This window comes from Schistocerca serialis, unplaced genomic scaffold (genome assembly GCF_023864345.2).
Source record: "Schistocerca serialis cubense isolate TAMUIC-IGC-003099 unplaced genomic scaffold, iqSchSeri2.2 HiC_scaffold_1261, whole genome shotgun sequence".
In the NCBI taxonomy this organism is placed as follows: Eukaryota; Metazoa; Arthropoda; class Insecta; order Orthoptera; family Acrididae; genus Schistocerca; species Schistocerca serialis.
In genome coordinates this window covers 5,528,583-5,544,713 of record NW_026047471.1, presented here as the reverse complement: position 1 = coordinate 5,544,713, position 16,131 = coordinate 5,528,583, and the positions used below count along the sequence as shown (strand labels likewise).

The following is a 16,131-nucleotide window of genomic DNA, read 5'->3' as shown; positions in this document are numbered from 1 at the left end:
TTGTGTAATCAAATTCTTATCAGGGAAACATTTCCACACTGACTAAAATATGCTGAAGCTAAGCTTATTTACAAGAAGGGGGATAAAGAGATACCATGAAACTATCGTCCAATTTCACTTCCGCCAGCTTTTTGAAAAATATTTGAAAAACTTGTGTTCAAGCGTCTCCTAAAGCATCTGACCTCAAGTAATATACTGTGCAAGCCACAGTTTGGGTTTCTTAAGAGTTCTGTTGTAGATAAAGCAATTTACACACACAGTGAAAATGTACTTAATTCATTAGATAATAAACTAGAGGCTACTGGCATTTTCTGTGACCTATCAAAAGCCTTTGGCTGACCAAAGTAAATTAGAATATTATGGTGTCACTGGCAGTGCTTCGAAATGGTTTGAGTCTTATTTAAGTAACAGGAAAAAGGCTGTCGTTGCGCAGTCTTCATCTGATCTGAAGTTAATTACATGTGGTGTTTCTCAAGCTTCCATCTTGGACCCATTGTTTTTTCATGTGTACCTTAATGACCTCTCGTCTTTTACAATGCCAGGTGCCAGGTTCGTTTTGTTTGCAGATGGTGCAAATATCGCTATACATAGCAAGTCAAGTACAGATTTTGAAATGGCTGGTAACAAAATTTTCACTGACATTACTAATTGGCTTAAAGTTAATTCACTGTCATTAAACTTAATAAATGGTAATAAAAAATGAAATGTAAAGAATCGATTTAATGTTGCGTTATCAACAGCAAAATCTTTTATGAAATGACCCATTACATGCACTTCAGAACCTGTAATAGATTTTCTTCCAGCATTTGTATAACATGTGAAGACATGCAGATCGAAAAGATTGAAAGTGCTACATTTCTGGGATTACAACCTGATAATAAATTGAGGTGGGAAGGGCATACCACAGAGTAGCTGAAATGCCTAAGGAAGTCTGTATTTGCAGTGAGAATGATGTCGCATGTAGGAGATATAAATAAAAAACTTGCGTACTTTGCTTACTTTCATTCTATTATGTCATATGGGATATGGGAGAACTCATTAAACCGAGAAAAACTTTTCAGCGTGCAAAAGTATATAATATATATATAATATATAATTTGTGGTGCAAATTCAGGAACATCATGTAGAAACTTGTTCAAGAAACTTTGGGTTCTAACCACTGCTTCTCAATATACTTCTTGTATAATAAAATTTGTTGCAAGTGACATATCTCTATTTCCAACTAATTGCCCAATCACAGAATCAATATTAGGATAAGAACAATCTATATAAAGACCTAAAAGCACTTACCTTAGTCGAAAAAGGGGTCCAGTATTCAGGTACACACATTTTCAATAAATTGCCAGCAACCATTAAAAGCTTGGTTTCAGATCAAGCACAGTTTAAACAGAGTTTGAAAGACTTTTTCATAGGCAAGTCCTTCTATTTTATAGATGAATATCTTAACTGTGACTGTTAGACCAGTTTAAGTAAAAATGTCTGTTAGATTTCAGTTTTGATGTCAGTTGGACAACAGTCAAGATTAGGTATTTTGTTTATGATGAATTTATTAAAAGTGCATAACTATGTTTCATTCTGAGAGTGTATTAATTCTGTAAATATTAGCAGTCCCAGTTTACTGTAGTATATTCACCTATTTCGACATTCTCCTGAAAAATGATCAGGGTCTTGAGTATTATATTCAAATGTTTTATGTTTTCTATGTTATACTTTTTTGACATATTCCACACCCACGAGAATCATCTTATATGTGGGTCTGTTAAACGCAAACTGAACACAATCTAATCTAATCCAACATAAACAGCTTAAAACATACGTTGGCTGCAGTAATTATGCAGAGGCGGAGAGGATTGCACAGCAAAGACTAACATAGAGAGCTGCAGTAAACCAGCCTTCGGACTGAAGACTAGAACAACAACAACATGTTATTTTGCAGAAGTGCAACGTTTATAAAAACGAACTCTTTTTAAGCGGTAAAATCATTATCTGAACTACGATACATCGAAGAAATGTAAGGGATAGTTCAATGTCATCATATAAAACATATACTTTTTTAAAAAGTCTGTGAACTGTGATAGATAGAAATACATACTTTCTATTAGTAATGAGAACGATTTTATGTATAGCAGTTATCTTTCATGCATTGAGTTTCACCACACATACATATATGTTTATATAATTTTGTAAGCACTTCACACACTTATCACCACAAAAAATGTCCTTATCACCAAACAAATATCCATATCACCACAAAAATGTCTCTGATATCTAGCCTGTGTCAACACAACAGTTGTATTTCCTCACTGCCGTTCATAGCTAAGTAGCTTTCTGCCAATCTACAATCAGAAGGGCACAACCAAAAACACATGGTTTCAACAGTTACTTACCATTGGAGAGAGTATGAATGGAAAGCATAACACTGTGGATGTCCTATAGAATCTATTTATTTAGCTAATTGGTTTTGGCTTAGGAGGCCACCACAGACTAATACTGTAGAAGAACCAAAATTTTTTTCTCTTAATTTATGAATATTGTTCTGTCCAGCAGAAAGAGAAGGATCGATTTAACCTTGTAAACTCTGATCAGGCTAAACACCAGATTTAAGGCACTGAAAGGAGGCTTGATCAGTCGTTCACACGCTTGTCTGCCGTGTGTTTGTAGCATTACATGCTTGTCATTGTGTCTGACTGACAGTCCAGTCCAATGTGTTTATACGCAGTGTGATTGTTATTAACGCTTAAAAACCACAGCAGCGATGTAGATGACGCTAAGACACACGGGGCCACAAACGTCAGGAAACACCCCAAACGTTGATGACAAGTGTTGAACAAGAGATATCACCAGGCGACGTAGTCCACCCCTGTAGCTGAGTGGTTAACGCAACAGAATTTGAATCCTAAGGGCCAGAGTCCCATTCCCGGCTGGGTCGGAGATTTTCGCCTCTCAGTGACTGGGTGTTGCGTTGCCTTCATCATCATCATTTCATCCCCATCGACGTACAAGTCGCCGAAGCGGCGACAAATCGAGACTTGCACCCGGCAAACGGTCTACCCGACGGGAGGCCCTAGTCACACAACATTTAAATTTACCATGTGACGTATGCCGCCGCACGTGCAGCCCTTGGACTTGTCGATCCTTCCTTCATCGGTAGGGGCTGTGCATTTCATCACTCCGTTAGTCTACTCTGCTTTCGTTCTTGCATTATTAGATGATACGATAGTGCTCGCGGAACAAGACTACGATGAATCGGTTTACATTTACGAAAACAGAGCAGTCTAGCGGAGCGATGTGTAGCACTGCCCCCTGCCAGTGAGAGCAGGATCGATAAGACCGGCTGCTGCGAGGTACGTCACTTGGTGAAGTCACATGTTCAGTATTTGTCGTCCACTTTTGTGGTTTTTCCCGAAATTTGCAGCCCCATGTGCCTGTAATTAAATTAGTTCTCTCAGGACCACATACGTCGCTTTGTGTGTATTTAAATGTTAATAAAAATCACCCTCTAGTATGCACTCTTCGTCACTGGCTCCGACCACGTGTTGCAGGCCACCCTTTGGGGCACAGTTGGAGGGAGCCTATGCTACAGGCTTCATGATGAGTCTGGGAGACACAGCGTTGCCGAACACCTGTTGGAGCTCCCCTGCCGTCGTTACTGGGGTCGCGTCGCCTCCACGACGAGGCTGGCGGACACAGGTGGATGCAGTCGGCGACCACCTGTTGGAGCAGCGTCGTCGCCAGCTGGTGTTACTGCGGCCCCGCCGCCTCCATGACGAGGCTCGGAGACACGGGGGACGCGGCTTCCGCCTGGTAGCGCCGCCAGTGTCCGCTGCCCGTGGCGTCACGCGCAGGCTCGCAGGGCGTGTCCCGCACCACATCGTCTACCGCGCCAGTGAAAACGTGGTAGTTGTACTCCGTCGTGTTGATACGGCCCAGCAGCAGCACCGGGTACACATTCGTCAGGAACCACAGCTCGTTTCGAGAAGCATCCACCTTGCAACAGACACATCAAGACATTGTGTAGTTTATACAACGTATTTCTACGGGGTGTCCGAAAAGTCTTTCTCTGATTACATAATTTTTCTCTGTTTTAGGTTCGCAGTACGTAAGTAGTGGACGAGGCGCAGTGCCCAAGAAGCCATGTTAACCAATCAGGAGGTCAGTGTGTCCTGTGGTACCATGAGACACGATCACCAACCACAGTGCAGAGGCACTTCTAGACAACATTTGGAAGGAATCCACCTGATGTCAAGAGCATTAAAGCCTTGAATGAGAAGTTCAAGAGCACAGGATCGGTTGCTGACCTTCTGAGGTCTGGTCGACCAAGAACCTCAGCAGACAAGGTGGAAGCTGTAAGGTAGTCTTTTCTGCGAAGTCCGAAGAAATCGGTGCGCAGGGCCTCACGTGAATATCAGATCCCAAAAGGTCTCCCCATAACATTTTACACAAACGTGTATTGTTTCGTGCATACAAAGTGCAAATCGTTCAGGCCTTGTTGCCCAATAACAGTACACGTCGATATGACTTTGCAGTCGAAATGCCATCACGTATTGAGTACGATGATGGTTATCTCAGATGAATTGCCTTTTCCGACGAAGCGACCATTTTTGTCAGTGGAGTAGTGAATCGCCATAATGTGCGCATTTGGGGTTCACAACCCCCTGGCGAGGTCATGGAGTGCACCAGAGGCAGTCCAAAGGTGAATGTTTGGTGCGTGCTACTGCACGATCGAATTATCGGGCCATTCTTCTTCGCTGAGGCTACCATCACATCTGCAGTGTATCTGGACATGTTGCAACTTTATGCTGTTCCTCAGCTGGTTAGGTATCAACCCGATGTCTTGTTTCAGCAAGATGGTGCATCACCTCATTGGGGTTTGGACCTCCATGCCTATCTCGATATGGCCTTTCCTGGCCGATAGATTGGTCATGATGGGCCAACGGTTTGGTCTCCACAATCTCTTTACATAACCCCATTAGACTTCTTTTTATGGGGTTTTGTCAAGGAAGAGGTCTACCGAACACGTGTACCAGATCTTGAAACCCTGCGGCAACGGATAACCACAGTCGTTGAATCGATCCCTCCAGTGATGTTGGCTAATGTGTGAACGGAAACTGAATATCGCGTATATGTGCTACGTGCTACCTAGGGTGCTCATGTGAAAGTTTACTGATGTGTGAAAAGAACTTTGATAGTTTGTAAACAATTAGACACCAGTTTCATATTTGTATCTTACTTCTAGCCTGAGTTATCAATTTATGTAATCAGGGAAAGACTTTTCCGACACCCTGTATTTCACAAAGAACGGAGTGTTTGAGGTACGGTATCTTTATCTGTAACTTACAAAATTATAAGTAAAATGAATATTTACTCTCCCTGGAGCGTTATGAACGTAGTTTATTTAGTTACTAGCAGAGAAACTCGTCGTTGTCCAGGTATTTATTTATAGTTGTGCGTCCACGCCCGTTCCACGCAGCGTCTAGCCATGTGCTTAATGTTTATGGCATCACATTTCCTGAAATATACGAGGGTTGTTCGGAAAGTAAGGAACGATCAGTCGCGAAATGGAAACCACAGTGAAAATCAAAACTGTTTTCTTTGCACTTTTAGCTACACCTTCCAGGTACTTCCCTATATGGTCGCCGTTACAATTTATACAAAATTAACAACACCATTGTCATAGAAGGTAGCCGCCTGTGCTTTCCGATAATTCTCTACTTTGTTCTATAGCGAGTAGACTGCGCCAAAGTGTTCTCTTCGTAGCCAGCGTTTCACGTGAACAGAGATGATACTCAGGAAGATCGAATTAGGGCTGTGTTGTGGGTGATCGAACACTTCCCATCGAAAAGGCTGCAGGAGCGTCTTCACTACCCATGTGGAGTGCCGTTGAGAATTGTCACGAAGAACGAAGTGCGTGGCAGTTGTGTTAGGTGGGCTGCATTCATTAAGGCGAAGCCTCTCAGCGGGCCCTCCTACTTGGCGGGAGACATTGTTGTTGTAGGCACCTTCACTCGCTCACAGTGCGCTCACAACTGAAAAGAGCGTCTTGATGCGGTCGACGGTCATACTAGAGACACTGCCCAAAACGCCTGTGAAAGTCCTCGTCGGATTTTCGCAGTGGTTTCCATTTCGTGACCAATCGTTCCTCACTTTCCGAATAGCCCTCGTATGTCGTACACTGATATAATTTTGTTGGTACATTCAGCGACAGATGTCGATACTGTCTACGAAATTCGTTGCGAGTAGAGTGGGTAAAAAGGAAGTAATAAATTTAAACGCCATGCATGATATGGCAGTTTTTTCACTGACGTTATAACTTCATGCACTAACAGAGGAAAAATAGAGAGCGATAAGCTTTTTTTCTTTCATCATTTTGTGGGAGTTATCAGCGATTAAAAAGTTCGCAAAGATTTGAAATTATGTGTAAAGTTTGTAGGAAGTAGTTAAGTCCTCTCACTCACAAGTACTGGGTGAATAAGGTCTGCGAATTCAGGCGCCGTGGGCTACGCTTCTTTTTCCTCCCCACCCCCACGCCTTTGATAGTTGGGTGGTTCTTACAGCCACAGCGATTGTTGCATGACAGTAAAGTACATGCGTACGTCTATGAATACATGTACCAAGTTTGGTTGCAATCAGTCCACTGGATTAGGAGGACGTGGGAAAGGTACGTACCCAAACACACACACACACACACACACACACACACACATCCACCATCCACTTTTACTAAATCACACGCATCCACTTTTACTAAATCACACACATCCACTCTTACCATATGTATCAATTTCCAGAGAGTTACATCAACAAGCTATAATTTTTGAAATAGAACGTTATTTTTTCTATCGAGTAGCTGACATTTATAAGGCAACTGTGCAAAAATCAGTTCTGTCAATTTTAGTCAGGAATCTAGAAATGTTGAAAGTTTTGGGTGTATTCTGTACATAAAGTTGCTGGTATAACGGAACGATAACCGTGCTCGATGCACAGTTCGAAGTCACCTGGGTTGGTTGGCTGGGTGACATAAACAGAAGTATTCACACTGAATCGCCAAAGAAACTGATATAGGTATGCACATTCAAATACAGATATATGTAAACAGGCACAATACGGTGCTGCGGTCGGAAGCACCTATATGAGACAACAAGTGTCTGGCGCAGTTGTCAGATCGGTTACTGCTGCTACAATGGCAGGTTATCAAGATTTAAGTCCGTTTGAACGTGATGTTATAGTCGGCGCTTGAGCGATGGGACACAGAATCTCCGAGGTAGCGATGAAGTGGAGATTTCCCCGTACGACCATTTCACGAGTGTACCGTGAATATCAGAAACCCGATGAAACATCAAATCTCCGACTTCACTGGGCCTGGAAGAAGATGCTGCAACAATTGTACCAATGACAACTGAAGAGAATCGTTCAAGGTGACAGAAGAGCGATCCTTCCGCAAATTGCTGCAGATTTCAATGCCGGGCCATCAACAAGTGTCAGCATGCGAACCATTCAACGAAACATAATTGATATGGGTTTTCGGAGCCGAAGGCCCACTCGTGTACCATTGACTACTGCACGACACAAAGCTTTACGCCTCGCCTGGGCCCGTCAACACGGACATTGGACTGTTGATGACTGGAAGCATGGTGTCTGGTCAGACGAGCCTCGTTTCAAATTGTATCGAGCGGATGGACATGTACTGGTATGGAGACAACTTCATGAATCCACAAATCCTGCATGTCAACAGGGGAATCTTCAAGCTGGTGGAGGCTTTGTAAAGGTGTGGGGCGTTTGCAGTTGGTGCATAAGGGAGCCCTGATACGTTTAGATACGAATCTGACAGGTGACGTGTATGTAAGCATTATGTCTTTTCACCTGCATCCATTCAAGACCATTGTGCATTTCGGCGGACGTGGGCAATTCAGTAGGACAATGCGACACCCCACAATCCAGAATTGCTACAGAGTGGCTTCAGGAACACGTTTCTGACTTTAAACATTTTAGATGGCCACCAAACTCCCAAGACATGAATATTATTGAGAATATCTAGGATGCCTTGCAACATGCTGTTCAGAAGATGTCTCCATCCACTCGTGCTCTTACGGATTTATGGACAGCTCTGCAGGGTTCATGGTGTCAGTTCCCTCCAGCACTGCTTCAGACATTAGTCGAGTCCATGCCACGTCGTGTTGCGGCATGTCTGCTCTAGGGGGCCCTACAAGATATTGGTGAGGTATACCAGTTTCTTTGACCCTTCAGTGTAGGTATCCCCCAAAAAAGAAATCTATTGGTGTTAAATCGAGTGTCCGCGCAGGCCATTCCTGATTTTGGCTGGTTTGTTTTTGGCCAACTACATATAGGCAAGCGTCAGTTTGAAATTAAACCTTTTCCCACTATTCCACGTTGTAAGTAGACTGTCGGAGCTCCGCCAGTCTGGAACGCCCCATTTGCCTGACGCAAAAGTTCCGTAACCCAACATGATCTTCCAATTAGATAGCAACCGTTTTCATGTTCAAAACAGATAAATCCTGTGTCTAAAACTGTACTTACTTCGAAAATAGTAATCGGAGTTTGAACAGTGAAATGTCTACATCTACATCTACATTTATACTCCGCAAGCCACCCAACGGTGTGTGGCGGAGGGCACTTTACGTGCCACCGTCATTACCTCCCTTTCCTGTTCCAGTCGCGTATGGTTCGCGGGAAGAACGACTGTCTGAAAACCTCCGTGCGCGCTCTAATCTCTCTAATTTTACATTCGTGATCTCCTCGGGAGTTATAAGTAGGGGGAAGCAATATATTCGATACCTCATCCAGAAACGTACCCTCTCGAAACCTGGCGAGCAATCTACACCGCGATGCAGAGCGCCTCTCTTGCAGAGTCTGCCACTTGAGTTTATTAAACATCTCCGTAACTTTATCACGGTTACCAAATAACCCTGTGACGAAACGCGCCGCTCTTCTTTCGATCTTCTCTATCTCCTCCGTCAAACCGCTCTGGTACGGATCCCACACTGATGAGCAATACTCAAGTATAGGTCGAACGAGTGTTTTGTAAGCCACCTCCTTTGTTGATGGACCACATTTTCCAAGCACTCTCCCAATGAACCTCAACCCGATACCCGCCTTACCAACAATAAATTTTATATGATCATTCCACTTCAAATCGCTCCGCACGCATACTCCCAGATATTTTACAGAAGTAACTGCTACCAGAGTTTGTTCCGCTATCATATAATCATACAATAAAGGATCCTTCTTTCTATGTATTCGCAATACATTACATTTGTCTATGTTAAGGGACAGTTGCCACTCCATGCACCAAGTGCCTATCCGCTGCAGATCTTCCTGCATTTCGCTACAATTTTCTAATGCTGCAACTTCTCTGTGTACTACAGCATCATCCGCGAAAAGCCGCATGGAACTTCCGACACTATCTACTAGGTCATTTATATATATTGTGAAAAGCAATGGTCCATTAACACTCCCCTGTGGCACGCCAGAGGTTACTTTAACGTCTGTAGACGTCTCTCCATTGATAACAACATGCTGTGTTCTGTTTGCTAAAAACTCTTCAATCCAGCCACAAAGCTGGTCTGATATTCCTTAGGCTCTTACTTTGTTTGTCAGGCGACAGTGCGGAACTGTATCGAACGCCTTCCGGAAGTCAAGAAAAATAGCATCTACCTGGGAGCCTGTATCTAATATTTTCTGGGTCTCATGAACAAATAAAGCGAGTTGGGTCTCACACGATCTCTGTTTCCGGAATCCATGTTGATTCCTACAGAGTAGATTCTGGGTTTCCAAAAACGACATGATACTCGAGCAAAAAACCTGTTCTAAAATTCTACAACAGATCGACGTCAGAGATATAGGTCTATAGTTTTGCGCATCTGCTCGACGACCCTTCTTGAAGACTGGGACTGCCTGTGCTCTTTTCCAATCATTTGGAACCCTCCGTTCCTCTAGAGACTTGCGGTACACGGCTGTTAGAAGGGGGGCAAGTTCTTTCGCGTACTCTGTGTAGAATCGAATTGGTATCCCGTCAGGTCCAGTGGACTTTCCTCTATTGAGTGATTCCAGTTGCTTTTCTATTCCTTGGACACTTATTTCGATGTCAGCCATTTTTTCGTTTGTGCGAGAATTTAGAGAAGGAACTGCAGAGCAGTCTTCCTCTGTGAAACAGCTTTGGAAAAAGGTGTTTAGTATTTCAGCTTTACGCGTGTCATCCTCTGTTTCAATGCCATCATCATCCCGGAGTGTCTGGATATGCTGTTTCGAGCCACTTACTGATTTAACGTAAGACCAGATCTTCCTAGGATTTTCTGTCAAGTCGGTACATAGAATTTTACTTTCGATTTCACTGAACGCTTCACGCATAGCCCTCCTTACGCTAACTTTGACATCGTTTAGCTTCTGTTTGTCTGAGAGGTTTGGGCTGCGTTTAAACTTGGAGTGAAGCTCTCTTTGCTTTCGCAGTAGTTTCCTAACTTTGTTGTTGTACCATGGTGGGTATTTCCCGTCCCTCACAGTTTTACTCGGCATGTACCTGTCTAAAACGCATTTTACGATTGCCTTGAACTTTTTCCATAAACACTCAACATTGTTAGTGTCGGAACAGAAATTTTCGTTTTGATCTGTTAGGTAGTCTGAAATCTGCTTTCTATTACTCTTGCTAAACAGATAAACCTTCGTCCCTTTTTTTATATTCCTATTAACTTCCATATTCAGGGATGCTGCAACGGCCTTATGATCACTGATTCCCTGTTCTGCACTTAAAGAGTCGAAAAGTTCGGGTCTGTTTATTATCAGTAGGTCCAAGATGTTATCTCCACGAATCGGTTCTCTGTTTAATTGCTCGAGGTAATTTTCGGATAGTGCACTCAGTATAATGTCACTCGATGCTCTGTCCCTACCACCCGTCCTAAACATCTGAGTGTCCCAGTCTATATCTGGTAAATTGAAATCTCCACCTAAGACTATAACATGCTGAGAAAATTTATGTGAAATGTATTCCAAATTTTCTCTCAGTTGTTCTGCCACTAATGCTGCTGAGTCGGGGGGTCGGTAAAAGGAGCCAATTATTAACCTAGCTCGGTTGTTGAGTGTAACCTCCACCCATAATAATTCACAGGAACGATCCACTTCTACTTCACTACAGGATAAACTACTACTAACAGCGACGAACACTCCACCACCGGTTGCATGCAATCTATCCTTTCTAAACACCGTCTGTACCTTTGTAAAAATTTCGGCAGAATTTATCTCTGGCTTAAGCCAGCTTTCTGTACCTATAACGATTTCAGCTTCGCTGCTTTCTATCAGCGCTTGAAGTTCTGGTACTTTACCAACGCAGCTTCGACAGTTGACAATTACAATACCGATTGCTGCTTGGTCCCCGCATGTCCTGACTTTGCCCCGCACCCGTTGAGGCTGTTGCCCTTTCTAGTCATAAAATCTGTCATTGAATTCGTCTCTTCTAGAAGTACAAGCAGCAGAGAGACGAGTGTGGCGATCATGTTGAACGCACCTGTCACACAATGTGCTCGTTGCCTGAGCAATTTAGGCCTTGCCACGCTTGCGAGGTATTCTGTACATTGCAGCCCTCCGGAATCCCAGATCGTCCTTCACCGAACCAAGAAAAGCACAAGAAATCTTCCACCCACCTAAAAAGATTTTTCTCGGTTCGGCAAAGAACAATCTCGGACTGCGGAGAGCTGGAATCTATGGAATACGTCGTCAATGTGACAGAATCTACTTCGGTCAGACAACGAGAATATGCGTGAGAGGTGTGTTCAACATGATCGCCACACTCGCCTTCCACAGCCTAGTTTGTCAGCCATACCCGAGCATTGTATCTCCACAGAACATTTCATGAATTATTCTATCCCGAAAGTTTGGCCTCAACGAGGTTCTTTTGGAATTCAGTTATTGGTGGAAATAAGGTACGCGGAAAATCTTATTAATCATGATGTCGGCTTTAAACTGTATAAGTCTTGGGAGCCGGTGATTTCTTTAAGATCTGCATAAAGGAAAGATTTTATGACTAGACATGTCTCACGAAAGCTAATTTTATTAACTTGACATCTGAATTTTAACTCCGCAAGCCCGCATTCCGACAGAAAGCTCACATGTAGTATCACTATTTCTCCTGCGCGCCATAGATGGAGCAATATTCGAAGAGGATGCAATCCTCGACGTAGGTCGCTCATGCAGCGGCTGCTTTTGTACATGCGTCTTCGCATCAATTTTGATATGAAGTCAGCGATGTGAACTAGCGATCACCAGTGCCAAATACGCCCCTGAAGATGGCTGAATGGTTGTCAGCCGAAACATCGATGTCATACGGCTGGAATCCTGAAACTTCAAGGAAAAAGGAAGTAATCACTGTGTGATTTATCTGGAGAATGCAGGGGTGAGACGAAATTTGATAATTAAGGAAGCAACATTCGTGACTGTGTACTACGGAGAACTAGCTGAGGCACTATTGTGGAGCGGAAATACCCACTTGGACAGCTTCCTGCGATGTTTCGTCTTGGCAGTCTCTCGTAAGCTCGTCAAGAGATTTCTGTGATATGCTCCTGTACGGAAAGCCTCTCAAAGTATAATCTGTTAGCACGACAGCATGACAGTTCCAAAGAACACTCAGCATCACCTTCTCCGGCGATGATTAGATCTTTGCCTTTTTAGGTGGTGATGAGTCTACGTATTTCCACTGCTGGCATTTCTCTTGTCTCGGAATCATAGTGATACATTCAGCAGAGGCCAATAGTGATCAGAAATCTAAGGAATTTCTCTGTACTGGCATGACATAGACGCACAACATTTCTGCTTCTGGCTCGGTTCCATGGACTTTATGAATGGAACTGAGCAGTCAGTGAGGATTACCTAGACCTGAGCATATGACATAGAGGGACCACATATATTCACAGGTAATGGAATTGGCAGATTTCAGACCATTATTAAGATACTGAGAAATTACAATTTGTCCACGAAAAAGATAAGTTACAAAGATTCTAAATGACTTGATGGAATATTTTTGAAATCGATGGGAGTACCTGGGGCCGCAAAATGAATAACCTATTATGGTAGACCAGAAGTGTAAGTTTCACATGATTTTCTAGAATCGTTCAGATAAATTTCTGAATAGAGTTTTTTTACAAGTATGTGGTCGATTTGCTTCCCCATTTTTGCCTCTTCCGAGGTTGTATACTCGTTTAGGTATGTTGATGATGTTTTGTACTTATGGACATACCAGACAACTTCAGAAATTCCCCATGCATCTAAATTCTAAACACAAGAGCAAAAAATTTGCAATGGATTTTTGAGATAAGTGCATAAATTATTTAAAACTAACCATAGACATAGGTGATCATATTCATACTTTCAAGATGTATACGAAACCTACCACCACAGACATTATAATACCTTCAATTCTCAACACACAGTGACCCATAAACATATTGCCTTTCTCTCAAGATACATCGCCAAACATCCACCCCCATAAGCAAAGACAGCTTCCAAGGGGAACTAAATGCAGTCAGACAAATGCCTACCCTCTTACCTTAGTGGACTTCAAAACGTACAAAAAGCACGAACAACAGTTACACTCTCTTCTTTACCCCGTTCTCGATACAACACCTCATGGTCGCAATAAATGGTGCACTATCCCATGTTTGGGAAAAGCTCACTGAATCTATCCAGTAACCTTAAATTCAGGAAATTTAAAACATTATTTTATATGAACAAAAGTGTTCTACGCTTTTTACCCTACGATGAAGACAGCGCTCCATCCTTGGAAAAGATTGGAATATACAAAATCACTTGTAACTGTGTCAAATTCTGTTTAGGTCAGTCTGGCAGGGCAATTAGAACCCTCTTGAAAGAACACCACAGAAGTGGAAACTTAGAAAAGAAGACCATTTATGCAGACCTCCTGCATAAACGAGGCCGCAGGTGCAAGGTGCAGGGTGTGGTGTATACCACATTCATAAAGGAAGGAAGATGAACTATCTTGGCATAATGGTAATTAATAAATATATGTCCATCTGCTTCAATGTCAGTAGTGAATGACCATTCACAGTTCCCTTACACACCGCTTCCAGCTGCAGATATTACTCATAGTCCCATCCAGGCCATATTTGTAAATTACCCCTCTTACTCACATGCCCCATTTTTTCCTTTATTTCAGTACTATAATTTCTCTTATCCCTTAACAAAATCACTTTGTATAATCGCAGTGGCTTCACTTACGTGCTTCAGCTCACTAGTACGTCTTATCTGTTTTTAATTTAGGACTTGTTAAAGAAAAGATTATTTTGTTCAGTCATACCCTTGAAACACAACACCAAAGCTTATTGTTCAATTTATTTTCTCCTAAGATTAATTGTTATTTGTTATATATTTCATTAGTTGAAGTTCACATATTTTATCTGAGTTGAATAATCTTACGTCCCATTTTCAGTGAAATAATTCCTCTCGTTTTATTCCTAAATCTAACATTAAGAGTTCTCTCATACTCTGTTGATGTACTTGTTTAAAATCTTTGATCTTACAAAAAATTCACTACACCACGTATTTATCTTTGTACTTGATGAAGGGGTAACAGTCGAAAACCGGTTTTTGAAATAAGTAATAAATATTGTAGAACATTACATCGGCGTTGTGTGTGTTTTCATTCATAATGTCTTGCTATATGTCTTATGATATCGACACTCTCTATACATTAAATTTGTATTATTTAGGGCAAGATGAATGCTCAGATGTTTATTTATCTTGGGTAAAAACGTCACAAAAAAATGGAAGAAATTTCAAGCATGACAGCTAATATACCTAAAATGTTGTTAAAAACATCAATTTTCTCAGAATGACATGTAGAAACATTCATACACACTCCTCACATGATAAAATTGAACGTAAAATTATGCTGATTGAAATTCACACAAACGTATTCAAACTCCGTCCATGAATCAGGCAGAAATCCACCACTGTACTTGTCGAACAGTTTACTGACTTTACCCCTTTATATGATCTAACAGATATACACTAAGGATTCATATTTTTATCTCTGACATATTTTATTAGAAACAAATCGAAAAGAGCTCCAGTCCCCCAGTTTCCATGAAAATGTTCGGGAACGTTTTTTGGTGTAAGCAAATTCTAGAAATAGAAATCCTTTCCAAAACACTACGAACTGGAAAACCTTTTGTTCCACTCCGTGCTCTCTGGGTTTTGGATGAAATGAATTGAGCTTAATTACGACCTAAATCTCAAGCAGTCCGCCCTCGCAAATGTTTTTAACTGTATGGAAAAGAATGGGTCGTAGTAAGCGCAACACACAAAAAATAGTCACCCTCAGGAGACGTACCTCTATTAGTATGTAACACCATCTCTGGCCTTGATAAAGGTGTAAATTCGACAAGTAAGAAGGACCACAAGTTTTCTCAGTATTCCATATCCAGCCGAAGCCAAGCACTGACGTTTATATCCCGCAGAGGTACCAAACTGCGTGAATGTCGATAGCTACGAGGGCCGTTCAGTAAGTTATGCAACACATCTTTTCGCAGATAGCAGGTAACTGTCATAGAGTTTCTTTTGAATTAAAACCAGAACATCACAGATGTTCATAGACGCTTTCAGGGGGTCTACGGAGACCTGTCAGGGAACAATAGCACGATGGACCATTGGGAAAGGCGTGTGTCATCATCGCAACAAGGTCGCGCATACCTGTCCGAGCTCGTGCGTGCCGGCTGTGACTCCTGAAGTTCTAGAACGTGCGGACACCCTCATGTGAGGTGCTCGACGGATCATAATCAAACACCTCGCTTCTTAACTGGACGTCTCTGTTTGCGCTTCTGACGCACTCATTCGCCAGTTGTGATACTGACAGTTGTGGTACAGACAGGTGGGAAATATCCTTATTCTTCTTAATCCAGGTGGTCGCGGGTTCCCACGCCTTGCTAAGGATGTAACCGCTGTCACGATTTAGTTGTGGCTAAGGGAGCCCAGAGTGTACCGACTTCGGGGGAGGAGGGAAGAATAACGAGAGCGGTGCCGGCAGACCCTCCTGAACGAGAAGACCTGGGACGCAGCGCCCAGACGTCGGGAGAACGGACGCTGTACCTGGACCGCGCGCGGAGCGCGGAC

General features: G+C 42.6%; 1 protein-coding gene across 1 annotated transcript in view; it reads right to left on the bottom strand.

The window, feature by feature from the left end:
- Positions 1 to 1,606: 1,606 nt before the first annotated feature.
- LOC126438153 (L-dopachrome tautomerase yellow-f2-like) overlaps positions 1,607 to 16,131 on the bottom strand; it is a 131,821-nt gene continuing 117,296 nt past the window's right edge. Inside the window, exon 6 of the mRNA XM_050090531.1 lies at positions 1,607 to 3,987. Within this exon, the coding sequence (XP_049946488.1) occupies positions 3,742 to 3,987 (246 nt within the window). The 3' untranslated portion in view covers positions 1,607 to 3,741. The remainder of the gene's footprint in view (positions 3,988 to 16,131) is intronic.